General features: G+C 41.7%; 2 protein-coding genes across 3 annotated transcripts in view; one reads left to right on the top strand and one right to left on the bottom strand.

The window, feature by feature from the left end:
• The first annotated feature begins 3,246 nt into the window (after positions 1-3,246).
• On the top strand, positions 3,247-19,530 carry LOX (lysyl oxidase). Of its 2 annotated transcripts, XM_015424968.1 has the most exons (7): positions 3,247-4,162; positions 5,790-5,898; positions 11,397-11,534; positions 12,977-13,133; positions 17,093-17,188; positions 17,265-17,380; positions 19,427-19,530. In XM_015424968.1, the coding sequence occupies exons 1-7, from the start codon at positions 3,475-3,477 to the stop codon at positions 19,431-19,433; spliced, it is 1,311 nt and encodes a 436-aa protein (XP_015280454.1). In that variant the 5' UTR covers positions 3,247-3,474; the 3' UTR covers positions 19,434-19,530. The 2 variants fall into 2 exon arrangements, with proteins under 2 accessions (XP_015280454.1, XP_015280455.1); XM_015424969.1 differs by lacking the exon at positions 19,427-19,530 and having other exon boundaries at positions 17,265-17,384.
• Positions 19,531-23,967: 4,437 nt separating this feature from the next.
• Positions 23,968-27,278, bottom strand: part of SRFBP1 (serum response factor binding protein 1) — an 89,392-nt gene continuing 86,081 nt past the window's right edge. Inside the window, exon 9 of the mRNA XM_015424965.1 lies at positions 23,968-24,001. The gene's annotated coding sequence lies outside the window, so the exon portion shown is untranslated. The remainder of the gene's footprint in view (positions 24,002-27,278) is intronic.

Here is a 27,278-nt window from a genome sequence, read left to right on the forward strand (position 1 = left end):
TGCTCAGTAATGGAACATTTGAGAGTCATCTATAGTTACAGAAATCTCCTGCATCCAGAGCAGGCTTCTTTGTTAGTAGATTCAACACAGCCTGTTTCAAGGCTGGGACAATCACCCCTGATCTCAAGGTGGCATTAACTACCTCTCGAACCCAATTAGACAGCCTCGCCCCCAGCAGATTTAAGTAGCCAAGAAGGGCAAAAATCGTACAAGCTGGTAGTAGGTCTTAGACTTCCAAGAATCCTGTCCATATCCTCAAATTGAATAAACGCAAAGTTATCCCAAACTGGACATCAACCCCCAGCACCATCAGAGTAGTCACTGCCAATGTACAGTCCAAGTCAATATGAACGTAAGCAATTTTATCTGCAAAGTGCTAAGCAAAATGGTCACAGCGGATCACCAGACAGTTTGGTGTAGTGGTTAAGTGCGCAGACTGTAATCTGGGAGAACCGGGTTTGATTCCCCCCTCCTCCACTTGCAGCTGCTGGATGACCTTGGACAAGCCATAGTTCTGTCAGAGCTGTTATTGAAAGAGCAGTTCTTGAAAGAGCTCTCTCAGCCCCACCTATCTCAGAGGGTGCCTGTTGTGGGGAGGGGAAGGGAAAGGAGTTTGTAAGCCACTCTGAGACTCCGAGTGAAGGGTGGGCTATAAATCCAATCTCTTCTTCTTCATCGTCATTTCTCCCTACAGGATAGATCCCAATAGGCCACTGAACATCCGGAACAGATATACTGGCCTACACTGTGCAGATGCAATGACAATGGACAAGTGTTATTTCTTTGTCGTCATCACCTCCACAGAGTATGCTTTAGCCTATGCCATATTGGGTTCATCCTGAGCCTTGCTTCACTGTTGCCTGCAGCTGCTCAGTAAACCAAGTTTACTGTAAACACTTGAGAGAGGGTGCCTAGGAATGATCACATCAACTGTCTGGGTCATTTACTCATTCCAGAGGAATTCCACAAATAGCATGATGGATTTCAATACATCAGGCATGATTTTTGAAAGATTTAGAACTGCTGAAACACAAATTCTGCTTTGTGAGCTTTAGACATGACAATTGATTTACTTATTATATATATATATATAATTGCAATTTATAGCCTGCCCTCCCCACAACACGGGCTCAGGGCGCCTCACAGATAGGCGTAAGCCAACACATAAAAACAGGTTAAAACCATATAAAACCATCACTACAATGTTACAACATATTAAGTGCTCTAGATGTTCCAGAATAATCTTCCATAAAAGATGACGTCTCAAAGATGGTACACCCAATCAGTGCTTTCAGTTCCACGTGACATTGTCATTCTCTCTTCCCAGGGCCAGTTGGTAATGATGGTAAAATAGTGATGGTATGGTAGTGGCAGCTCCTACTCAAACGCCTGGCGGAAGAGCTCCGTCTTGCAGGCTCTGCAGAACTGCACAAGGTCCCGCAGGGCCCGGATCTCCTCCGGGAGACCATTCCACCAGGTAGGAGCCACCACCGAAAAAGCTCTGGCCCTGGTAGCAGCCAGCCTGGCCTCCTTGGGGCCTGGAATCATCAGGAGATGTTGCGTCCCCGACCATAGTGCCGCAGGGGAACATATGGGGAAAGGTTTTTGGGTGCTGTACAAAGTAATAATTGCTGTTATTACCTTTCAGGGGCATGCATTCAAGATCACCTAATGAATATTAGTTATCCACTAACATATTACTAATCTTTGCATTATCAAAATAAAATGGCAAAAGAACATGACTGTATTTTCCCACCAATCCAATGGCTGCTAAAGGAATTAAGTGATTCTAATGTGCATTTGAAATTGTGGATGCAAAAGTACACCATGCTAGCTACAATTAATGCAAAACCAGGCAAGGAATTGTGTTACTGTGTATGAGGCACAGCTTTTTATCCTGAAGCAGGAGCTAAAGACAAATTACTACAGGTGAGAATTTATCAAGAGATAAGTGATTCTCAGTTGCCCCTCAGGAAGCCTGCTGCGTGACCTTGGGCCACTCACAGTTCTCTCAGAACTCTCTCAGCCCCCGTGTACCTCATGAGGTGCCTGTTGTAAGCCACTTTGAGACTCCTTAAAGTAGAGAAAAGTGGGGTATTAAAAACCTACTCTTCTTGTTCTGAGATAAGACTCAATTTTACCAAGCTAAATACTCCAGTAATCTAATGTGTGTGCAAGTTGTAATAAAGTGGTCTAGATTTATAATCCTAAATATAGGCCTGAGGTCAAATTCTATTAAAACGGAAGGCCCTGTCTTCCAAATAAATGTGTTTATATTGAGATGAAAAGACTGTTCTTCTCCTGATCATTCTTTTGAAATGATTCATTAGCAAATATTTTTCAGTCTGTAACAGACTCTTTAAAAATGCACCGAGTGTCTGATTTTTAAAATGCCCTCTCAGGAGAGAAACAGGTTAATGATTCATTTTAATGGAATGCTGGTAACACTTTGATTGGAGAAAAGTGAGTGATGGTCTTAGGTCTTTGACCGTTCCACTCCCTTTATTTTACATGATGGACAATCTATCCCATCATGGGAAAATCACTTTAAAGTGAACCTCTTCTGCAGGAGACACGTCTGTCACGAAGTCCTTGTGTGACTCATACAGAGAATAACAAAACTTGGTATGCATGAGTTTATTTGAGGAGGATTTGGGCCATAATGAAAAGGGCATCACAGGCAAGCATAGAGCTGTTGCTTCATCCTGCCACAACGAGCTACCCCTGCCAAAGACCAAACTGTGAGAGAAGTCTATGGTGAAAATATTTCCCAGAAAACATGTTTCCTCTCTCCCTTACTCTGCTTTCTCCTCTCTAGTTGTGCTGATGATCTAATAGCATTTTTGTGTGTGCATATTTTGGCAATGCCCCACCACCTGGCAGCCTGAGTAGTCTGAGGGAAGTGAAATGCCTGCATGTTAACCCTAGACTGTAAGATGCTTACACATTTTACAGCCTCTGCCCAGCCAAATGTGTATGTAGCTGGCTTGTCTCGCTTGTTTGTCTGGAAGCTCAGGATCAGGTAGAAGAGGCTGTCAGGGGGAAGATGGAAAGGGAAGGGGGCAGATCTGAGGGGACCGTCGGGCCCGCACGTTTCAAATCGCATTACGTGAACAAATAGCAAAGGAGCCGCCTGCCAAAATGGGCTTGTGTAACTTTGCAAATGTGCCAGAAAGTTTAAAAATCCCTCATCTCCTCCCCCCTCCCTCTCTCCCGCCTGCCGCTTCACTCCAGACACCAGCAAAAGCAAGAGGGAGAGAGCGATTGCTGGCTGCTGCGCCTCCTTTGCAAACTTTACAAAGCACGATACTGGGAGGAGGAAGAAGAGAGGGGAAGAGTGCCCACTATCTTTTCGTGTGCTAGTCGCAAGAAAAGTCGCTTGCTCGTGAGTGTAGGAGAGGGGGAAACGCCGAGGCACTGCTGACTTCTCCATCCACGCACCTAGCCCAAAGGGGACCTACCCACTTGGTTGCGATGCATCTCTTCTCCTCGCCGCCGGTTCTTCTGGGGCTCGCCCAGCTGCAAGCATGCCTCTACTGGAGCTGCCTGTTGTGGTTGCCGGCCGGCGGGCAGCCGCAGAGAAACGCACCACCACCACCCCCTCCCGCCGCGTGGAGGCAAAGGATTCAGTGGGAGAACAACGGGCAGGTGTACAGCCTCCTCAGCCTGGGCTCCCAGTACCAACCGCCGCGGCGCAGGCACAGCCAGGGCCCCGCGCAAGGCGGACACGTGTTGCTCCTCAGGGGCAACGGCACCACTCCGCGCCGAGCCCAAGCGGCGCCCGCCGGCGAAGGCGCCACCGCCAGTACGACCAGGAGGCCGGAGCCGCGGCACTGGTTTCAGGCGGGCTACCAGCCCTCGGCGGGCACTAATGGCGGCGGCGGCAGGGGCCACAGGACTCAACCCAGCGGAAGCTCTCAAAGGGAGCCCCAGGCGCGTCGTCTCGAGAGCTCCCCCTCCAGGGCGGGCAATGGGAGCAGCTCGCCCCCGCTGAGCAGCCTCCGGCCTCCGCGCCGGGAAGATGGCATGGTGGGCGACGACCCTTACAACCCCTACAAGTACACGGACGACAACCCCTATTACAACTACTATGACACCTATGAACGGCCCCGACAGAACGGCCCCCAGCGGCCGGGCTACGGTACCGGCTATTTCCAGTACGGTAAGAGCACTCTGGCAGATATCGGGCGAATGAAGCCAGTAACGCAAATTCCGATTTCAGCCGCTGGAGCTGCATGCGTTAGATCAAGAACAATCGCCCTCAACCCACCGGGGGGGGATGCGCGTGCGACGGGGCATCCCTCCCGGTACCGCTCTTTAATAGTGGCTAGTTGGTACCCCAAGAATTCCTCAGCCACTAGTTAGCATCTGATCCTACATCCCCTCCCCTTTGCTTGCAACGGGGACAATACGAATTTCCTTGCACGTACAGGTAGGATAGTTGGTGAAAAATAATTATCTGCGTTGTTAATTTGAAGTAGTCTGGTTTCTGTAGAAAAGAAATTCAGTAAAAAATAAAGTTCTTTAAAAATCGCTTTTCATAATCATGACAATTTAATACATGGTGGTGAAGAGAAAAACATTTTCAACGCAGGCTGTAGTCAGGATTTTTTTTAATTCAAGGGGGCTTTAAATAAGTTGGGGGGGCAATTTCACACACTCCAAGCAAGCACCATAAATAAAATAAAAAATTGAAAGTTGGGTGGCCTGGGCTGGATGTGAAGTCGGTCCTTGGTGGTAAGTCGGGGGGCCAGACCCTAAGAGGCCCCACTGTTAGGGTTGCCAAATGACCCCGGGGGGCGGGGAATCCCCCGCTTGGCTGAGCTCGTCGGGGGGGGGACCATATGTTTCCCCCGACAAGCTCGGCCACGCCCCCCACGTCAGCAACGTCTGACGTCACTTCCGGTGACGTCGCGGCGGCGCGTGCGTGCACACACACACAGCCGGCTCCCGACCAGGACGGAGCCTCCCCCATCGGTAAGGTTTCAGGATTTGGCAACCCTACCCACTGTAGCTACAGGCCTGTTTGAATGCAACATTTTTCTCCACTGTCAGCTCTGTAATCATTCATTCCCCCCTCCCCCCCAATGTAGAGGTGGTGGTGCACAGGCTGTGAGAAGTTGGAGGTTTTGGAACTGCTAATTCTTAAGCACAGCCGCAATTAGTCAGCAGCAAAAAGACTCTCTCTATATGCTCAGAGATCCTTCACTGCTTCACATGGATTCTGGGTGCAAGTGATTTGGAGAAAGGTGAACTATGGTCTCCCCCACTCCCAATACAAAGAAAACTAGTGATACAAGAACTTCCTTGCATTGGGACTCCTAGTTAGGTTGACGGATGTTCCTAATTTTAAGGTTAATCTTTTCTTCTAAAGGACTTAATCCAAATATCACAGTTTGCCTAACGGCAATGAAACTTTGGCAATGAAACTTTTTCCAGTTCCATAAAAAGAGCAAAGATCCTCTGTATCTAATAGATTCCTGCTATTTTGACCTGGCAAACTGAAGATCTCTTCAGCTGGCGTCCTTATGGGAGAGTGCCTTTAAGATTTATAACAGAGGGTTAGCAAAATAGGATGCTATGCAGTCATCTGCTGATCTGCAAGACACACTGTCTTTTCATACTTATTTTGATCTCGAGAAAAGAGACTGGCGACTTAATTTTCTAGTACTGTGTGGGGGTCTTAGAAAGCCAAACTTGAGTCATCATGACTCTTTTCAGCTAAGGAAAAATACAGTGTGCTGGGCTTGATGCTGCTGCTATTCTGTGATTGGTTTGATGAACTGCAGGTCTTCCTGACTTAGTACCGGATCCTTATTACATCCAAGCATCTACTTATGTCCAGAGGACATCCATGTACAACCTAAGGTGTGCTGCTGAAGAGAATTGTCTGGCAAGGTAAGAGGCTTGCTGCCTCTCTATTGACACCAACAACAGATTCCTTATTGAAGCGAATGGGAAGGTCTAGTGCCTGAGAATAAGGAAGCTAGTAGCGTGTGCAGGCAAGGTATCATTATCTATACAGCACAGATAAAGGCGGACTTGCAAAGGGTTCCAAATGTTGCTGTGACTGGGGAGTTCAATTTCAACTGCTTAAAGCAGTGAAGAATTACATTGCTTCCGGCCTTCACAAACCACATTGTTTTTATTATCTGTTGCTGTGAGCTAAACGGCCAAACAACACAGCTAGCATGCGCTTATTGGTTGGGAATTTTTGCCTATACAAGGCCTGTTTTTCATTAATCCAACATTTGTTAATTCTTTTAAAGCAAGTCTGCTGTGCAATCTAACTTGGAACTGTAAAATATTTGTTTCTTTTTAAAATACTTGCTATTTTTATTCTATTGTTGTAATTTCCAGTTCACTGTTTTTCCATCATTGGTGTTTAGCTCCTTGGTTGATTGACTACCAATCTACTAGTGACAGTCAATGCTATTCATTAGGTAAATCAGCTGTGTACCCTGACTTTGTGCCATAGCTCTGAATTCTGTGGACTAATTTAGGAGCATATATCCATTGCATCAAGCTAGGGGTCTGCTAATACACAAGGCTTAAATCGTTTTGAGTTAAAATCTGTCACAAATGCAAATGGAACACCTACAGCATTTTCAACACAGTTGATCTATTTTATATGTTGTTCTCGGTATTTACAATATTCCAACATCATATGAGTAAGAGCAACCCAAAGAGAGTTTGTGGCATCTCTTATGACAATGTTCTCAGTCTGGGTGTGTGTTATGTGCTGTCAAGTTGCTGATGGCAACATGATGAATTAACATCCTCCAAAATGTCCTATCATTAACAGCCTTGCTCAGGTCTTCAAAACTGAAGGCTGTGGCTTCCTTGATTGAGTCCATGTATCACATGTTCCTCTTTTCCTGCTGCCTTCACCTTCTTTCCAGTTCGTCTTGTCTTCTCCTAATGTGACCAAAGTACAATAGCCTCAGTTTAGCCATTTTAACTCCTAGGGAGAATTTAGGCTTGGTTTGATCTAGAAGCTAAAAAATGAAGCTTGAAGGCATGTCCCAGGTTTGATGATGCTCTTTGGAGTTAGTTTGATCTATTTTAATCTGTTGGAAATCTGTATCCAGCTTATCTAATAGGATAATTGAATAAGGATCTTCTCATCTTGCTTGGAGTTGAATTCAAAATGGTTTTTTGTCAAGTTAAGGTATGCAAAGCTGGCTTTAAAAAGGAGTTTCATAGCAGTACCAGCCTAGATTTTGTTATGATATTATCTTTAATAACTCTAGCAAATCTATTAGAACAGACAGCACACTAAAAATATTCTTAGAGGACTTGCATGCAACAGACAAAGGTATTCTGCAATACTGAAGTTAAAATGTAAGTAACACAGAATGTGAGAAGTATGTATTAAGGTAAGCTCGAAATCATAAAATGAGATATTGAATGATTAAACATTGTAACCCTGGGAGTGAGTGAACTAAAGTGGAGTGGAAATGATGAACATAGAAGAAATGGAGTTGCTCTAATAGTGAGGCAAGACATATCATAAGCAATCAGGGGCTATAATGCAAAGTTTGACCAAAAAATATTCATCAGACTTGATGTGGAGCCTATCAAAATAACCATCATTCAAGTTTATGCCCCAACTACAGATGCTTATGAAAAAGAACTTGAAAAATGTTATGCAATTCTTCAGGAAGAAATTGATCACATACCTAAACAAGATGTGTTGATAAGGCAGTCTCGTAACCAGTGGTGAGGTTCTGGGGGCAGTGCTCCCTATTGTGAGGGCAGCCCAGGTTGGTTGGTCCAGCCGCCACCTGCTTGCCTGGAGGGGGTCAAGCCCTTTGGGGAAGGAAGCGCACTGGCTGGGGACCCATCTGTGAAAGGGTGCCAAGGCAAGAGAGGTGCTGTGGATGGCCAGGCCCCCCAGACCCTTCCCACATTAGCCGTGCGAGGGGCAGGGGGACCCAGCTTTCCTCCATTGCCACTGCTAGCTGGTGTGTTGCACGCTTTCGGGCATGGAGGGAGAGAGGAAGGCAGATGAGGGTGGCTTGAGGGTAGCTCCCCGCAGGGCGAATAGGTGGGACTGACCACCAATGGCAACCTGGGCCTGGGTCACTCCTCTTCTTTCCCCCCTCCATCCCCCCTCCATTAATTTAAAGGTAATTTAATTTTAATTTCATATATAATCTAATTATCCCCAAAAAAATCATGGCTGGGGGGTTGTGATAATCATAGGTGCATGGAACATAAAAGTAGGAAACAAAGCAGAATCAAAGGTTGTTGGAAGATTTGGGCTAGGATCATGAAGTGAAGCAGGGAAGTGACTCATAGAATTCTGTGAAGACAACAATTTTTTCATTGCAAACACATTTCTGGCAACTGAATAGATGATTGTATATATGAACATCACCAGATGGCCAAAACAGAACTCAAATAGATTAGAAGGAGAAGATGGAGAAGCTCTATTCTCTCTGCTTAAACAAGTCTGGTAGTTGATTGTGATACTGACCATCAATAGTAGATATCAAAAATTAGAATAAATCTGAAGAAAAACACCAGAACATTCATAGTGCCAAAATGCAATCTAAACAATATTCCTGGAAAATGTAAGGACCATGTAAATAACAGATTTGCATTACTAAGTTAAAGTGAACATGAACCAGAAGAACTGTGGGTTGAAACCAGAGATATTATCAAGGAAGAATGTGCAAAGACTATTTCTGTAGCCGAAAGAAATGAAAAGCCTTGGTGGATGACTGATGAAACTTTTAAAATCAGTAAAGGTAGTAAAGTAACAGAAATAGAACTCTAAATATAGCATTTCAGCAACTTGCACGTAGAAATAAAGAAAACTACTATAATAACCAGTTTAAAGAAGTAGAAGAGAATAGAAAAAAGGAAGAACAAGAGATCTGTTTCACAAGAAATAAAAGGGATAAATAAAATAAATAAAAGCAATTGAGAGAAACAAAGCACCTGGAGTAGGTGGGATATCAATAGAGCTGTTTCTAGCCCCAGAAATGGAGTCTATCAAAATTTTAACAAGAATATGCCAACAATTATGGAAAATAAAACAATGGCCTGCAGACTGGAAATTCTCAATCTACATTCCAGTTCTGAAAAAAGGAGATGTCAAAGATTGTAGCAGCTGTTGGACCATCAAAATCTTACAACAAAGACTGTTACCATATATTGAAAGATAAATGCCAGATATTGAAGCCCGATTCAGAAAAGGAAGAAGCACTAGAGATCATATTTATGTTGGTTACTGGAGCAGATGAAATAATTTCAGAAGAAAATCCACTTTTTAATTGATCACAGTGAAGCTTATGACTGTATGGATCATAAAAAGTTATGTTTGGTTTTAAAAGAAATGGATGTACCACAACATCTGGCTGTTTTGATTCACAACCTGTATGCTGGACAAGAAGCTACTGTTAGGACAGAGTATGGAGAAACAGAATGGTTTCCAGTTGGTAAAGATGTCAGAAAAGGATGTATTTTATCTCCCTGTCTCTTCAATTATATGCAGAACACATCATAAGGAAAGATGGATTAGATTTAGATGAAGATGGGGTGAAAAGTAGTGGAAGCAAACTTTTAATAGTTTGAGATATGCAGATAACACCACATTACTGGCAGAAAATAGTGAAGACCTGAAATGACTACTAATGAAGGTTAAAGCAGAAAATGTCAAAGCAGGATTACAGCTGAACATCAAGAAGACAAAAGTAATGACTTCTGAGAAATTACACAAATTTAAGGCTGGCGATGAAAAAAATTAAATTGTTCAGAATCTTCAACAAAAAGGGAGACTGCAACCATGAAATCACAAAGAGATTGAGACTGGGAAGGGCAGACATGAAAAGACTAGAAAAGATTCTTAAGTGTAAGGATGTGTCACTGGCAACCAAGAGAATTCATAGCATAGTAAAGGTGGGACAGTGAAGAAGGCTGACAGGAATAAAGGTTGATTCCTTTGAAATGTGGTGTTGTTGGAGAGCTTTATGGATACTGTGGACTGCCAAAAAGACAAACAAGTTCATTCTCATAGACTGCAAAAAGACAAATAATAACTTTAAAAAAAAATTAATTAAAAAAAAGACAAATAAGCTGGTTCCAGATGAAATCAAGCTTGAGCTCGTCCTAGAAGCTGAAATGACTTAAACTACAGTATCATACTTTAGTCACATTATAGAAGACAAAACTCACTGGAAAAGACAATAATGTCACGTGGAAGGTGACAAAAGAAGAAGAGGAGATTGGATTTATACCCCGCCCTTCACTCAGAGTCTCAGAGCTGCTTACAAACTCCCATCCCTTCCCCTCCCCTCCACAGAGGAAGACATAACATGGGATTGATGGATTCAATCAAGGAAGCCATGACCCTCAGTTTGCAAGACATGAGGCAGGCTGTTAACGATTGGATGTTCTGGAGGTTATTAATTCATTGGGTTGCCTTAAGTTGGAAGCATCTTGACGACACTTAAAACACACACACACACACACACACACACACACACACACACACAGAGAAATGGCACAACATTCCATAAGATTTTTCAATGATATTTTTAAAACAGGAGAGAAGTGAGGGAATGGACTGTAAATTCTGCTGAAATTAGCAGGAGTGGAAGGAAATACAGGGAGTGGGTGTCAGCAGCAGACAAGCGTAGGTGGTGTGAATTGGTAGGCATATTGAAAAATAAGAAATTTAGGCCTTGCTAAATTTCATGGCATCTATAACCAAGGAAAGTTTTCAGGGGCTAAATAACTGCTCAATAAATAAAATGCAGGCCTGGGAAGTACTTTTTATTATTTTAAGTAGTAGGCCTATTTTCTATATATTCATCAGTGTAATTATGAATATTAGCACATATTTGAAATTACTTGTGCTGTTTGGTTAAATATTTTTGCTAAATGCAGGCATCGGGCACAGTCTAATGAGGCTCAAATCCTACAGAGGTTATTGCTTTGGGTTCAAAAGGTACCCTTGCATAAGTAAAAGACACTTCTAGCTGTAAATGGGTGCCTGTTTCCCTGATCAGTTCCTTCCAGCAGCTGCCCTCTCTGGAACATCTTATGTAGTTGGTTAGGGTCCCTTGACCCCGAGTTTGGGGTGTGTGCGCAAGAGGTGACAGCAGGAAGGAGGGGATGGGAAAGTCCCAGTCTGTAAGCAGAACTACTCAGAGTAGCTAGGATAACAAGCCATCAGGAAAACATTACGTGATGTCAACCTGGTTTTTAAATAACTTGAAACCAACTCAGAAAAGCATATAGGTGTTTCACTGCAAGTTGTTAAGTAACTTCAGCTGTTGGCATTCTGGATAATAAGCAGTTAGCAAGAAACATTGCTGAGTCATAAGGGTCAAAGACTGCAATTTCAAATCTATTTAATGCATGCATTTTTTTAATCTTTGCAGCTCAGCTTATAGATCAGATGTCAGAGACTATGATAACAGAGTGCTTCTGAGATTCCCTCAGAGAGTGAAAAATCAAGGCACATCAGATTTCTTACCAAGCCGACCACGATACTCTTGGGAGTGGCACAGCTGTCATCAGTGAGTGGAGTGTTCAGTATGGTACTTTAAAATTATGTTCTCTTCTTATTTATTGTGATGTGGTTTTTCTCTTTTCTACTGTGTGGAAAGAAGCTATAAAGGTTGGAACCCTTTCCATGAAACATGAGCTTATGACATTTTCCTAAGAAAATGAGTCTCTAGGAGCCATTTCAGATACAACATAAATGGGATTTAAAATAATTTTGACACAACTGGGCATAAGAAATATAATTATTCAATAATTACGGAGGAATTTAGGTGACTGACATCACTTTTTGGAACATAATGTTGATACCAATCTTGAAAGTGGTCCAAACCTCTTGTACTGAATTGAAGTTTCTTGCAGTTTTTCCAAGTCAAGATATCTGAACAGAATACAAAGATGCAATTTAAACTGGTGATGGTTTTTATGATGTAACCACCACCACACAACAGAAACAAGCTTTTGGTCCTCATCTATTTAGACCACACACTTAGAAAAATATATCCTTTCATGCTTTAGATCACAAGGGGAAACAGTTGTGCTAAAGAACTGATTGATTCCATCTTATATTGTATATGCCATAAATAACAACAGTAGAATGTTAGAGAGAGAAGATAGCTGATTGGCTGAAGATACAATTGATTAACTTGCCATTAAAAAAAAAACAGTGCAGCAACAAATGTGAACAAAGACATTTAGAATGTTACCTAGCAATTTAAATATGTACACGTGAAGCTGCCTTGCACTTGGTCCATCATGGTCAGTGATGTCTACTTTGACTGGCAGCAGCTCTCCTGGGTCTCAGGCAGATGTCTCACATCACCTACTGCCTGATCCTTCAGCTGGAGATGCTGGGCATTGAACCTGGGACCTTCTGCATGCCAAGCAGATACTCTACCACTGAGCCACTCCCTGATGTATAATATAGCAATTAGAACAAAACAATTAGAAAAAATAGAGTATCATTATAAGGTAACAAAATGGGGCTTAAAGAAAATGTTCAAGTAAATTAGTATAATAATTGGGCCTATTGATTAAAAACACCCTTCAGATATAGAATGTCTTCGGAATTTACAGTATGCTATGTAAGCATTTTCTGTGAGATGAACAGTGCCCAGAGGTAACAACTGGGGGTTGTACTGCTCATACATATAGGCACTTTGGTGCTTCCTACTCTTAATATAACTGGTGCATCGCTTTCTCTTTGGGTAAAAAGCTGGTGCATATCTTTAATTTGTTTAAAGTTTATTTTTATATAGTGTCTGAATGTAGAGAATGCAATCTGTAGATAATGTAATCATTGGAGCACAATATATTAACCCATTTTTAATTAAGTTTTAAACAGTTCATAAAGATGTACTTTCAAGATAATTGTGGCCCAGCAAGCAACTATGGTTGTTGGTTTTAACATGGTGTCGGGGGAGCAGTTCTGTCTACTAAGTTGCTTGTGGTTTGACAGGCATTACCACAGTATGGATGAGTTCAGCCATTATGACTTGCTTGAAGCAAGCTCACATAGGAGAGTAGCTGAAGGACACAAAGCAAGTTTTTGTCTTGAAGATACTTCTTGTGATTACGGATACTATCGACGATACGCATGTACAGCACATACACAGGTAAGGTAATTGAATAAAATAAAGCTTCCTCTTTGATGTCAGAATACAAGCCAACTTCAATCACTTTTAACTGACCACAACACTTTAGCACAGTGTAAGATTAATCTATGGCCACCCTTATCACTTTTGCTTGCATCTTCCTTTTAGGTAAGTAGTGAGGAGGGTAGTCAGGGATGCAGTACATGGAAACTAATGCTTGGGACTTTGTTGGGATTGGTGCATCCATCTGGATTTTTGGCAGATAGTATAAATTAGGGCAGCAGTAGGGACCTGAACTGCTCTGATCTGGATGGCCCAGGCTAGCCCAGTCTTGTCAGCTCTGGGAAGCCAAGTGGGATCAGCCCTGGTTAGTACTTGGATGGGAGACCTCAATGGAAGTTCAGCGTCATGACCCGGCAATGGCAAACCACCTCTGTTCATCTCTTCCTTTGAATACCCTACAGGTGATAAGTCAGTTGCAACTTATGACACTGTCCACTTCCAGTGCAGGAAAGCACAGTAGGCTAGGATGTCTAAAAGCAATTAGAACCAGCATGGTATAGTGGAATATGTATTGGAATATGATCTGCTGTAGAAGCTTGCTAGGTAACCCTGGGCCAGTCACACTCTCTCAGGGTTGTTGTTAGGGTAAAATGGAGAACAATGTAAGCTGCTTTGAGACCACACTGGGAGAAAGGCAGGGAATTAATGAAGCAAATAATAATAAAATACATAAAAACATTTTAACACTTTTACACATAAAATAAACGACAGTACCCTTAACATTTCTTAAGGGGTGGTTGTGGCAAATTTCACTGATTCCTCCCTCCCACTTCAGCCAACTTAGACCCCTGATATTTTGTTTTGCGGAGTTACTGGACCTTTAGAAATAACGTGGAGGGGTTGCAGTGGGAGAGGGAATAAGCAAAATTGCCTCCCTCTCTTAAGAAAACTCAAGATTTGGATCCAGGCCACCACTTTCTCCTTTCCGTTAAATTGGCTAGTACTAGATTATGATAGGACAAAAATGGTATATAACACTCATCTTATGGAATTCACTGCCACAAAATCTAATTATAGTCACTAGGTTAGATGCTTTTAAAAGTGAACTGTACAAATACATGCAAAACCATCAGTCAGTGGCAATTAGCAGTGCATCTCTGTGTTCTAGTTGTTGACACTGGGAGGAGAAACAGAAGAAGACAGAAGCTTTCAGTTCCTGATTACGTGGTTCCTTGAGGCATCTAGTTAAACACCTTAAGAAATGGAATATTGGACTAAATAGATCTTTCATTTAATCAACAAAAGCTCTTATATTTTTTATGGTTCTCCAGTTGGGAATATTGTATTCTGTATGAAAGATCTATTGAAGAACTCTTGCAATTCATAAGCAACTGTAGTAGCCGAGCAATGATTTTCTAGTTACTGCTTCTGCAAACGTGAATTGCAGGAACATGTGATTATGTTAGTTCTACCATGGGGAAAAGAAGCTAAATTTGTTCTGTGGAATGTATGCAGTTCTGGCACATTTCTAATGAAAATCCTTGATGAAACCCACTTGAAAGCATTATGTATTAATATTACATACAAGTCTAGATCATGAAAATTATTCATAGCATGTGGAACATGCACTATTCACCTCCTTGATCAGGTTTTTAATCCAATTTGGATTTTCTGCTCTCATTATGACTGGACATAGATATTGACATGCCCTCTACCCTTGTACCCTGAGCTGAAGTTTAGAAGAGGATTTGTTATGCTATCTCTCAGCAATTATGAAAATCTGGTAGAAGTGACAAGCCAACTGCAACACCCAGTCATTGGCCAGCTCTGTACTGAATAAATTACTTAGGATCACAGTAATCACAAAAGAAATACTATGTATAAGAGGTCATTGACAGTCGCCAAATGAGAGCACTGGGACATATGGCCCATTCCTTTTACAAAACCAAAATAAGACCCACGGTAAGTAGAAAATACCAAAAATCAACAAATACCGTGCTACAGACGATTACAAAGTATCTCAAGTAATTTTTATATATTTTTCTATATTTCTTATAATTTATTTACCATTATATTAATTATCATATAAACATTATCACATAGAATCATATATCCAAACATCTAAGTACCGTCTTTTTATATATCACAAAAGATATTGCACAACACCTTTATTAACACCAGTCCTCCTCAATTGTACAAAAGTTTCAAGAGGGAGGACTCCTTTAAGTCCACTTTGAATCAGTGCTCATTCCTCCTCCAACAGTGGTTGAGATATCCCAGAGGATATCTGGACCTCTGTTGGAGAAGGAATGAGCACTGATTCAAAGTGGACTTAAAGGAGTCCTCCCTCTTGAAACTTTTGTACAATTGAGGAGGTCTGGTGTTGATAAAGGGGTTGTGCAATATCTTTTGTGATATATAAAAAGACGATACTTAGATGTTTGGATATATGATGCTTTCTATGTTTTAATGTTTATATGATAATATAATGGTGAATAATTTATGAGAAATATAGAAAAATATATAGAAAAAATATATAAAAATTACTTGAGATACGTTGTAACCATTCCTTTTATAAACAGCTTAGCCATTGGGCATTATAAAGTGTCTAATGCTGCTCCGAATTCCATTAGAATTCCTGTGGTTACATACGTTGCTTTGAAACCTGTGCTTGCATGAGATATTTTTCTGAGCAACCAAAGACTACATCCATATTCCAGACCAAAAAAAATGTATGTAGTTGCCAGTTCTCAATATACCCATGACCTTCCTCTCCACAGCAAGTACTTAACTCCTGCCAAGTGACACAGAATCTGTGGCCAAACATTGTACTTTTCATAAGGGCAGTCAGACTCCACTTGGAATGATTTCAGAGAGGAGAAAGAAACCTGGACCTCACTTATTACATAGAATTTAAAGGCCTGAGTGTGCATGGCTTAAATGGAGCTATCATTCAAGACAATAGTTGGTTTCATGAAGTTAGTATAGAAGCTTGTTTTAATCTACGAATATACCAATGGGGAAACAGAATGAGTCAGATGTAACTTCTCTGTTTTCTAAATCACTCCAGTTTAGCCAACAGGAATGGTTGCCTTGTTTTGACAGAGTGATGAATGGGGAAAGGAACAATCCTTGGATTGTTCATAAAGCAAAACATTTCTATAATGATAATGACATTCATATTGGAGGAAGAGATCATCTATCCTCAAAAAAATGAACAGTGGAAATAGGTTTCATTATAAAATACCACCACTTCTGAATACAATAAAAGCTTCATTATCTACCAGTCATAGGGATTGGGGGGGGGGTCACCAGATGTACAGAGACTTATGCTTCCTGCTTTGCCCTACCTGGAGAAATCCAGTGACCAAACCCCACCCCAATTGGTATGTCATGGTGACAGCGCCCACATCTGGTTTGAGCCTTCCCTGAGCCATGGAGTCCTCTTACACAACGGACAGAAAAGCAAGCCAGCTGTCTGGGAGCTTGCTGGCGGAGCTGGCTTCTGCCAGTTTGAAGCAGACTGAAGAAGGAAGCACCCAAGGATGGCATTAGCTGGCAGTGCAGCTCAGAGAAGCCCAGCAATAGCCTGTGGCATCACCCTGGCTGGCTGGAGAGATGGGTGGGGCATCTGTGTGCCCAAAGATGCAACAGTGTGGTGGCTGAGAGGGAGGAGCTTGCCTTCTGGGCTATGCTGGTTAAATGAGCATTTTGGATAATCAAGTGCTAGATAACACAGCTTTTACTATATTTGTCAGGAAAAAATATCAGCATTGATATTGGAAAGGTAAGGCTTGATTTACTATTTTGTTCATCAAAATTTTACATTAAGATTACTCCATCATACTGTAAAACCATATTTTAAGAAGAAACTAACTTTGTAAATCAAGTTATTACATTTGTTTCTTCAGATGTGCTAACGGTTGTTGAGTGAAAAAAATAATAAAGTAGTCTCTCTTATATCTGTCCAATTCTAGGGATTGAGTCCTGGTTGTTACGACACTTACAATGCTGACATAGACTGCCAATGGATTGATATTACAGATGTAAAGCCTGGAAATTACATATTGAAGGTATCCAATTTTATTAAACTATATTTTGTACAATGATATATATAAATTTGAAGTACAAAGTGTACTTTTTTTCCAGGTTAGTGTAAACCCTAGCTATTTGGTACCAGAATCGGACTACTCCAACAATATCGTACGTTGTGATATCCGTTATACTGGCCACCATGCATATGCCTCTGGCTGCACAATTTCACCGTAAGTTTTTGCTCTTTTCCTTCAAATATTTTACAGTAAATTGCAGCATTTTATGGTATTTAGGAAGTAGAGTGTGCTGTAACGTCAGGCTTAGGGAGTGCAATAGTGTGTGTTTCCTTGATACCTTTGCTATTTCCCTTAGCTTCAGAGTTGCTGTGCTTTCAGATCAGAACTACTTCTAATTAAATGAAGACTTGTTGACTTTTTATCAAATCAATACAATGGTATGGCCTGGAATTAACCTAAAATAATGTGAATGTGAATGTTCATTTTCTATCACAATAGAAGACAACACAGATTCTTTCTGAAATAGTTTTGGTTTTGAAATCTTGTTTTGAGGACTGAAAAAAGGGATTTGTGCATTCCTACTGCGGCCTAGACTCAGTGAGATTTAGCTGTTATTCCTGGCTCTAATCTTTCTTATAGTTTGCATTTACAAACTCTCCAGAAACTGTTCCTCATAAAGCTATCAAGAGAATCACTAAGACACTGTCTTCAAGGGAGGATTGGGAGGTCACCAGGGCCGTGCATTTTCTCCTGCAAGGATCCTTGGATGAGAGGAAGAAAGAGCCAGTTGGAGCAAAGGAGGCACTACCACACTTCTCAGCAGCCAAACATGGGCAACGCATCTGTCCTTACTGATCTCAACAGATTCAGGCTAGCTGGGAGAAGATGGGTGCTATCATTGCCCTCTGCCTGCATGGCAGCAGCTGCCTCCATGTCTGCCCCACCAATCCAGCAGTGATGCTGCAGCTTCCCTCCACCCAGCAGCAACTGCTTGTGCTCAGCCAGGCTGGTCTCCTCACCCCCACAAGGTTTGGGTGGAGTTGGGCAGTGCGGTTGCCCAGTAGTGCTGGCTTGTGTTTGGCTGTCCTCTTTGCTGGGCAGGAGCCTCAGAAGAATTGGGCACCTGCCCGCCAAGACACTTTCTGGTGGCTATAATGGCCAATCCAGCTAATTATCTTTTTATTTTTACGCAAGACATAGAACGTGTGTGTTTAAAATCAGTGCAGTCTATCTTTCACTATGTGTGTCCTCAGTTGTACATAGAAGCAGAAATACAAATGAATTGTCTACCGTTCATAATATGTATTGTACCTGTGTTTGTGTGCTGATTTTAATTTTTGTTTGTACGTGAGTGTGTACATGACAGGATTTGGGACTGGATAAATGGAAAAGGTAAACTACTGTTGTGAACAACAGCTTAGGAAGAAGTGTTCAACAGCATTCCTGTTATACATACAGCGACTGATACAAAGTAATTTGTAAAGCAGTTCATGAAAACTAGCTCACAGAACTATTTTCTTCTTGCTCCTGTACCAAAGTTGAATTGTTACTTTTTGAATTTTTGTGGACGCAGACAGAAGAGGAAAACAGAAGCGATTTTGTCATCTTCTTCCTCTGCAGTGCAGAGCACCAAGTGGCATGGCTATTTATTATTCCACATGACCCCAGGAATAAACTTTATAGTGGTTGAAATTTGGAAATGGCTGATGAGGGGAGAAGAAAGCTGGGTAGATTGCACAGACCTAGCAAAGTCCTTGTGTTGGATCATAACCTGAATGGAAGTTACAATGAAACATGTTATTTATTGCAGTGGAATCAGGAATCAGGGGCTGTATTTTAATAGGTTGAGCCATGCCTTCAGTTCAGAGTTGCCCTAACCACAATCAATCTGGCCGTTGTACTCTTTTTGCTGCAGTTGCCAGGAGTAATTTCTAAAACTTGAATGAAAGCCAAGGCAAGAAGATGCAAAGGGCTTGAATCTCTTGCTAGTGGATATTTGAAGCTATTCTTCCCAAGCACAGCAGTATCTGTATGGTGGACAGTAGCAACAGACCTTGGTAGTCTTTTGTCCCAGCATATGGCTAGGGTTTTGTCACAGATGAAATGTCTGGTGGGGGTGGAGGTTACTCAACATTTTTAGCAGAAGAAACATCTCTTGCTAACCATACTGATGAAATTTTAGAACTAATTAATCATTTACTTATTTAGAACTTTGGATCCAGTATCTGCCGCACTTATTGTTTATTTTCTCTTTACTAGATACTAAGATGAAAGAAAATGTATACACCATTGCTGAAGATTTCTAGAGGAAGTTATTTCATAAACTGAAATGGGATGTAAAAACTTTTGAAAACTGAAGAAAAAATGACCAGATATTATGCAGAGAATTTTAATGCAACTTTAATGCATTAAGACCTTCTTGAAAATGAATTTTTGCTTTGTTCATGCATTCAGCTTTTGCAAAGTGTGAACTGGTGCTTTATACATGTTTTCAAATTCTATAGGAAAGTTGTTCACAGAAATACCTTGCTTAGACTACTGGAAATCTGTGAATGAACTTACAATTTATAGGGTGCTCAGGTAGGCTGGGATACCAAGAGCATGTTTGTATATGCTCAGGCAAATCATATAATTCGATTTAAAAGACACCTCTTCTCCGCACCAATGCCGTATCACAAAATTTTGTTTGATAATGCCCTCCATTTTACCAAGCAACAGGAGGACTGAGCAGCTATTGACTGAAGCTTCTTGGGGATTGTGAAACTAGTTTCATATTTTTTTGGATCAGATAGAATACTGAAAGAGCAGAAGGAAGGCTTCCATCAATGCAAAACTAGCTTCATACGTTCTACCAAAAACAGAAAGGCATTGTTCACTTTTCAAGAACTCTTAATATTTAATGGAGCAATGCCTGTGCACTAGTTAAACCTTTACATATGAAACATGTTTACATTTTAAATGTATTAGCAAGTGAACCATTTTTGTAAGCAAAAAGCATACTGAACTTTTGACATGAACCACTTACTTCTGAAAGATAGTTTAGAACACTAAGCAGCCCTCCCAATGCAGGTAGTTGTATTTGCACATTTTTTTCTTACTTGGTCTCTGTGAACAGAAAGCTTTCTAAACAGGTGTCCTGAAACTACTTCACAGGAATAGGTAACCTACGTCAGTGTTTCTCAACCTGTGGTTTGTTAGCCCAAAGTAGGTTGTGAAGCCTGTGAGTGGGTCCTGAGTTCTTGCCATTTTATTCATTTCTGTATGCTCTTTTTTAAAAAGTGGGTCACCATATCAAAAAGGCTGGGAACCACTGACATTGTTTAAAATGATGTATGTTCACTTTAAAAAATCAGCAGTAAGGTAGCATTAAAAACCCCTTGAAAATATAGCATATAGGTTTAGTGGATGAAGAAGTAGGATAATGTAGATTTCCCATGAACCTGCCAGACAGTGTAGTTTAAACTGTATGTTGAATTAAGATTTCAGAAGAAGTGAAGGTAGGCTGTCTATAATATAACTGACATGGAAGGCATTGGTGGTTCAAGAGCCAGTCTTGAAATGTTTAGAATTTAAATATTGCACCCCCCAAATAACCCAATGGTTGCTACTGGCAGGTGATTTATTCTCACTGCAAGTAAAAACCTAACAGTGAGGATTTTTAAAACTGTGAAATTATTTTTTTACAGAGGGAGCCTCACCCCACATGGCTTAGGTTGCAAATAGGCCCTGAAAGTAGTCATTGTTGACTATGTTTGGGTAGCTGCCTGACTTTTAAGAAGGGCTGGATTTTGACTACATTCCATATAGTACAATATATAAGAAGTGGTTATATTTAGTTTGGAGCTTACAAGGTATTTTGTACCACTTCAGTGGTTTAGAACAATGCACATTTTTAGCTTGAATGTTGGGTGACTAAATATGCTTGAGGCTATCTAATTTGCTTTGAGAATTCAGATAAAATATTTTTCTTTATGAAAGGCACCACAATATGCTAAAACTTTCCAAGCAGTCTAACAAACATGTTTCTTCCTTTCCGTTTACCAATGACGGGGCTCTCCACCCATCACTTTAATGTCTTTGGACTCCAGTCCTGACCACCATATTTTCTTATAATAGAGTGCATTCACATATACTGTGTGGCCTTTCATATGTGAACAACTACAAGCAACCACATACTATCTAGCTTGTTTAGTTGCAGGCCACCTTTAAAACAAATGCTTTAGCAGTACATCAGGAAAAAACTGTGGCTGGTATCGGGTAGCCAGTGACTACTGAGAGCAACATGGGCACAGGAATAATGATGACTTTATAAAGGCAGGTCAAGGGCTGACCTACCTGATAGTTTTGAGTGACGTCTGCACATGATCACTATGCAAATGTCTCATTCCGGAATATAGTATTTTAATTTGTCAAAGACAGGATTTATGCTGATACTTATGATGTGAACAGGAATCATATGTTGCAGTTGGACTCTGGCGTTAGCTAAAGTTAGTCTAACAATAATTTATGCTGATTCATTGTGATTTGGAGATTCTATTGTGGATTTTGGGACATATGACAAGTTACCAGTGATATATCAAAATTTGCTAGGGTGACAGGCTTTCTTAACTATATTCTTGGCTGCTCTGTAATTTTTAGTACAGAAAGCTTTACTACATCAAGCATTTCATGAACCATGATAAATTGTACGGGATTTCTAATAAATAACAGATACATGAACATTTTTCAGTTAGGCTTTTTGTATATTCTTATGGTTTAGGACAGAAGAAACCTGAAGAATACTCATTTCATTGGAAGTGGTCTACCCTGTGCTTTACAAGATAACAAATACATTCTTTTCACATTCCAGATATTTGAAGGTGCTTACATATTTTAACTTGAACTGAAATAAACTAGCTTGCTGTCAGGAAATCTATAAGCAACAAATGTTACAGGTTCAATGAAATGCCACTTAATATTCTTGAAGGAATTTTCAATATTTACTTCAGGTTGTTTTTTTAAATCTCTAAAACTTATGCATCTTTCTCTGAAAAATTATTTATAATTATTCATACACTAGCTTTGTATTCTTCATTGCATTTCCATATTCTTGTGCTAGATTCTTGTATCATGGATGAAAATTTGTGAAGATGACCTGAATAAAATGTTTCAAATGCTCATTGTGTCTCTTCAACCTGCCACCAAAACAGTATTTAATCCAGCTCCCTCTCATTGGTTAAGTGGAATCTTTTATTTCTTAGAAATAACTTTTGGTCAAAAACACAAATATGCAGTTGTATATGGTGGAACTTACTGAGAATCCTAGCTTCAGGAGTGCAGTAGATTAAACTCAACAGCATGGGGGTGGGAGGAAGTCCAAAAATGGGTTGGAGATTTCTAGCTGCCTGCTATAGTAGAAAGGCCAGAAAACTCAAACTTAATATGCATGCATAGTATGTGAAAATTGGGGGGAGGGGCGTGCAAAACCTACCCAATAGTGACACCTAGCCAAGACAGAGTTAAAGGTGTTTTACAACAGTGCTTGAAGATACCAGTCATCTTTCACTAATCTGAGTTTCATATGATTCTGTGCAACTGAACACAAATACCTTCATGGATGGATGAAGAAATTACACTTACAGATAAGCAGAACTATACCAAGCAGAAGGTTGGACTGGTTCCTAACTTCCTACTAATTTTTCCTGGGTTGGTGGACCCATTAATTATCTGTCTCTGCTGACTTATGGATCTAACTATTTTTCAGACAGCCTTAGGAAATTTGACTGACTGGTCCAGGTATTCTAATGAAGCCCTAATTTATTCTTGGAACAAATTGTTCACAAATTACTCTGACACATCCTTTCCTTGCCTTTAAGGCCTAGGGATCAGCACAGTTATAAATGAACTATGAACACGGCCAATGGAGGAGGCAAAGGGTGATTTTACTCAATTTTCCTTCCCTACATAACTCTCTTGACTAATGCAGCTATTAGAAGAAGAGTTGGTTTTTATACTCTGCTTTTTTGCACCCTATGGAGTCTCAAAGCAACTTACGATTGCCTTCCCTTTTTCTCCCCACAAGAGTCACATTGTGAGGTAGGTGAGGCTGAGAGTTCTTAGAGAACTGTGACTGGCCCAAGGCCACCCAGCAGGCTTCATGTGGAGGAGTGGGGAATCAAACCCTGTTCTCCAAATTAGAGTCTGCTGCTCTTAACCACTGTACCATGTTGGCTCTCTGCATAGTTTTGCATAGTGTTACCACCAATGGTCTGACTCGATGTTTGGGGAAATTAGCTATGCAGACTAGAGTGGTACAGGGACTGCACACCAATTGTATACCAAGGTCCGGCACAGTAGGCACAGTAGAGTCCAGATTTGAAGAGTAAATTAAATAGGTTTTATTGAAGAATTTCCCTCATTTGTTGTTCAGTCGCACAGTCGAGTCCGACTCTTCATGACACCAAGGAAAAGATCTCGCCAGGCCCTCCTGTTTTCCGCCGTCCTCTGAAGTTTGCTCAATTTCATGTTCGTTGCATCTATGACACTGTCCAACCATCTCATCCTTTGCCATCCCCGTCTTCTTTGACCTTCAATCTTTCCCAGCATCAGGGTCTTCTCCAGTGAGTGCTCCCTTCTCATTTGGTGGCCAAAGTATTTGAGCTTCAGTTTCATTATCTGGCCTTTCCAGAGAACAGTCAGGGTTGATTTCTTTTAGGATTGACTGATTTGATCTTCTTGCAGTCCAAGGGACTCTCAAGAGTCTTCTCCAGCACCATAGTTCAAAAGAATCTATTCATCGGTGCTCGGCCTTCCAAAAAAGTGGGGTGGTTCACATAAAGATAACAGTATCAAAAGCTGAAAGCAAATATATAAACAATAAGACCAGCAGGTAAATATGGGAGTGTAGCTCTAAAATGTACTTAAAATAATTGAAAAATAAGATTTTATCTCAGGCCAGGTGAACTGCTGTGGGGATAGCATTCCACAGAAAGGCCCTGTCAGGTTGCCTCAGAAAGTGGGAGCATGCATTGCAAGGCCCCTGCAGCCAATCTTAACTAATGGGCATGTTTGTATGGGAGCAAGTGGTCCATCAAGCATCCTGTTTCCTGTTTGCGTAGTACTTTAAATAGGTAAGACCAGGGGTTGTTTGGGGCCGGAGCGGGCCAGAGCTCTGCTCCGGGAGCCCAGGAGCAGGCACAAATGGCAGTGGTGGCAAGCCCCGCCACCAGCTCCCCGCCCCCAAGCTCCTTCTGCCTAGAGCATTATATTCTATGGCCCCATAGAATACAATGGAAAGGCAGCGCGACTCTAGAGAGAAGGGGTTTAAAGTTAAAAATCTCTCTGGAGTCGCGCCGCAGCGGCGGTGCAATCTCTCCATTCTATTCTATGGGCCATAGAATAGAATGGAGAGATCGCCCCGCTGCTTTGCTTCCTGCCCACCTTGGCAGGCCGGCTGGAGAAGCAAAAAAAGGGGGGTCTTGAAAAGCCTCCACTTTCTCAGTCAGCCTGCCAAGGTGGGGGGGGTATGCTAATGCATCAATCAATTTATTTCTACAGTCCTTAGACCAGTCATACAAAAATCATTGATACAATATTTACTTAAACCGTTTTTATGTTGCCTTTCCACCTGACCAGGGTTCACAAGGCAGCAAACAACAAAAATTAAAACATTTGAACAATTAAAAAGACATTTAAAAAGATATAATAATTAAATTAACAACATATAAACACCAGAAGGAGGGCCATTAGCAGTTATAGTGGGATGCCAGATGAAACAAAAAGAAAAGTCTTCACCTACTGGTGAAAGGCACCAATAGAGGGAGACAGACAAATCTCCCTAGGGAGGAAGTTCCAAAGTTTTGACGCTATGACTGAGAAGGCCCTTTCACATATTTTAAACCAATCAAGTTTAAGATGGCAGGGGCAACTGAAGCAGGGCCTCCAAAAATCTCTAGCGGGTATAGGTAGGTTCACATGGGAGAAGACGGTCCTTAAGCTATGGTGGTCTCAGACTGTACAGGGCTTTAAAGGTCCACACCAGCACTTTGAATTGAGCCCAGAAGCAAATTGGAGACCAGTATAGATGGAACAAGAGTTCAGTGATACTCCTCACAACCCACTTCAGGGCTGCAGCTGGCTCAACAGATGAAGTTGGTGAAAGACACCCTGGCCACTGCTGCTGCCTATTCATCCAACAGGAGGCCTGGGTCTAGAAGCACCCCCAAACTATGAATCTGCCCCCTTTAGGTGGAGTGTAACCCTATCCAGAACAGAGAATAACCCATTCACACCTTCCCCCACCAACAGTACCCCCATTTTGTCAGGATTAAGTTTCAGTTTGTTAGCCCTCACCCATTCCAAAACTGCCGCCAGGCACCTGTTTATGGTTTCTGCAGCTTCCCTGGGATCTGCTGGTGGGTGAATGTCATCTGTATATTGTTGGCAACTCAGCCCAAATGTCCCAGATGACCTCTATATACCTCTTACAACTTCTGCTCTTAAAGGCCCCACAGTAGCTGTAAAGAAGTCACAATCCAAGGGCAGGCAGAACCATGGCCAGGTAGCTCCAGATGTTCTAGTCCCTAGGGTATGAGTCCTTTCTTCACTCTTGTACATAGGGCTCTTCTCAACAGTAATGGTAAATAACGTCACTGAGGGATATTGATGAAAATTATCTTCACTCCAATCCTTAGATCTGACAGGAACTGGTAAAATGTGCTCTCTATTGCCTATGCTATTTAATTTTGCTGCTGCATGTGCACCATCTGCAGCCTCCAGGCAGTCTTCAAAGACAGCCTCTCCAAATTCTAGCTCAGATGCTATGAAGCAGGAATCACTATGGCCTGCTTTTGATTTTCAAAGAAAAGTTGTGACTAGAAAGTAGTAAATGCAACACCTTTTAAAAAAAGGAACTCAGAGCAGATCAAGGAAATTACAAATGAGTTAACCTAACTGCTTTTCTGGGTAAATTAGTAGCAGAAGCTGTGCTGTTAAAAGCAGAATTACTAAACACACAGATTAACAAGGCATACACAAAAGGAAATTCCACGTCACCAGTCTTCTGGAGTTCTTTGAGAGAGATATTGCAATACTGACTGATCTTCAGTCCCTTTTATAACAATCCCTACCAAGTTGCTTTCCGTTTTCACTACTGCCACACATGGAGTCAAATCCCCGTTTAGCCTTGCAGAATATTAAAATTACGTTAGCAGTGAGATTAACCAGTGTAAGTATATTTAAACACTCATTCTCAGGTTTCATATAACTTGGTCAGATGAACTTTAGCTTTGTAAACAGGGCAACAGATATATTAAGGCTTTCTATTTTGGCTATTCACTTTCTTGAACCTCATTGTCTTGACTGGAGTCTCTACACACAAGGCTTCAGGAAATAATTAGAGCATAAGAGCCCTGTTGGTCAGACCAATAGTCCATCTAGTCCACCATCCTGTCTCACACAGTGGCCAATCAGTTCCTCTGGACAGCCAACAACCAGGCACAGAGACCGAGGCCTTTCACTGATGTTGCCTCCTGGCCCTGGGATTCAGAAGCTTAGTGACTGAGACTGAGGTTCCCCTCAGTTATCATGGCTAGTAGCCAATGATAGACTTGTCCTCCATGAATCTATCTAATCCCCTTTTAAATCTGTTTATTCCTGCAGCCATCACTACATCCCCTGGCAGCAAATTCCACATGTATAAAGTAGTATTTCCTTTTGTCTATTCTGAACCTACTGCCCATCAGTTTCATTGGATGCCCTTGAGTTCTAGTATTTTGGGAAAGGGAGAATAATTACTGTTTTTCAACTCTCTCCATCCCATGCATAATTTTATAAACCTCTATCATGTCCTCTCTTAGTTGTCTCCAGAGGTCATTTCGGGGGGGATCGCAGTTCCCCCGGGTGAGGTACGGAGGGTGGGGCACATGACGAAGCCCCGCCCCCCGCTTCCGACCCTCATTCAGCCAGGAGGAGGCAGGAGAAGAGGGAGGGTAAGTTGCTTCCTCCCTGCCTCTCCCCACCCCTGCCTGCCTGGGGCCAGGGAGGGCCTTTGCGGGGCTTCCTTGCACTCCCACCGGCCTTGCAGGTCCACTGCCGGGCCCCTCATGTGGCTCGGCAGTGGAGCTGCAAGGCC

This window comes from Gekko japonicus, unplaced genomic scaffold (genome assembly GCF_001447785.1).
Source record: "Gekko japonicus isolate JY-2015 unplaced genomic scaffold, Gekko_japonicus_V1.1 scaffold1930, whole genome shotgun sequence".
Lineage (NCBI taxonomy): Eukaryota > Metazoa > Chordata > Lepidosauria > Squamata > Gekkonidae > Gekko > Gekko japonicus.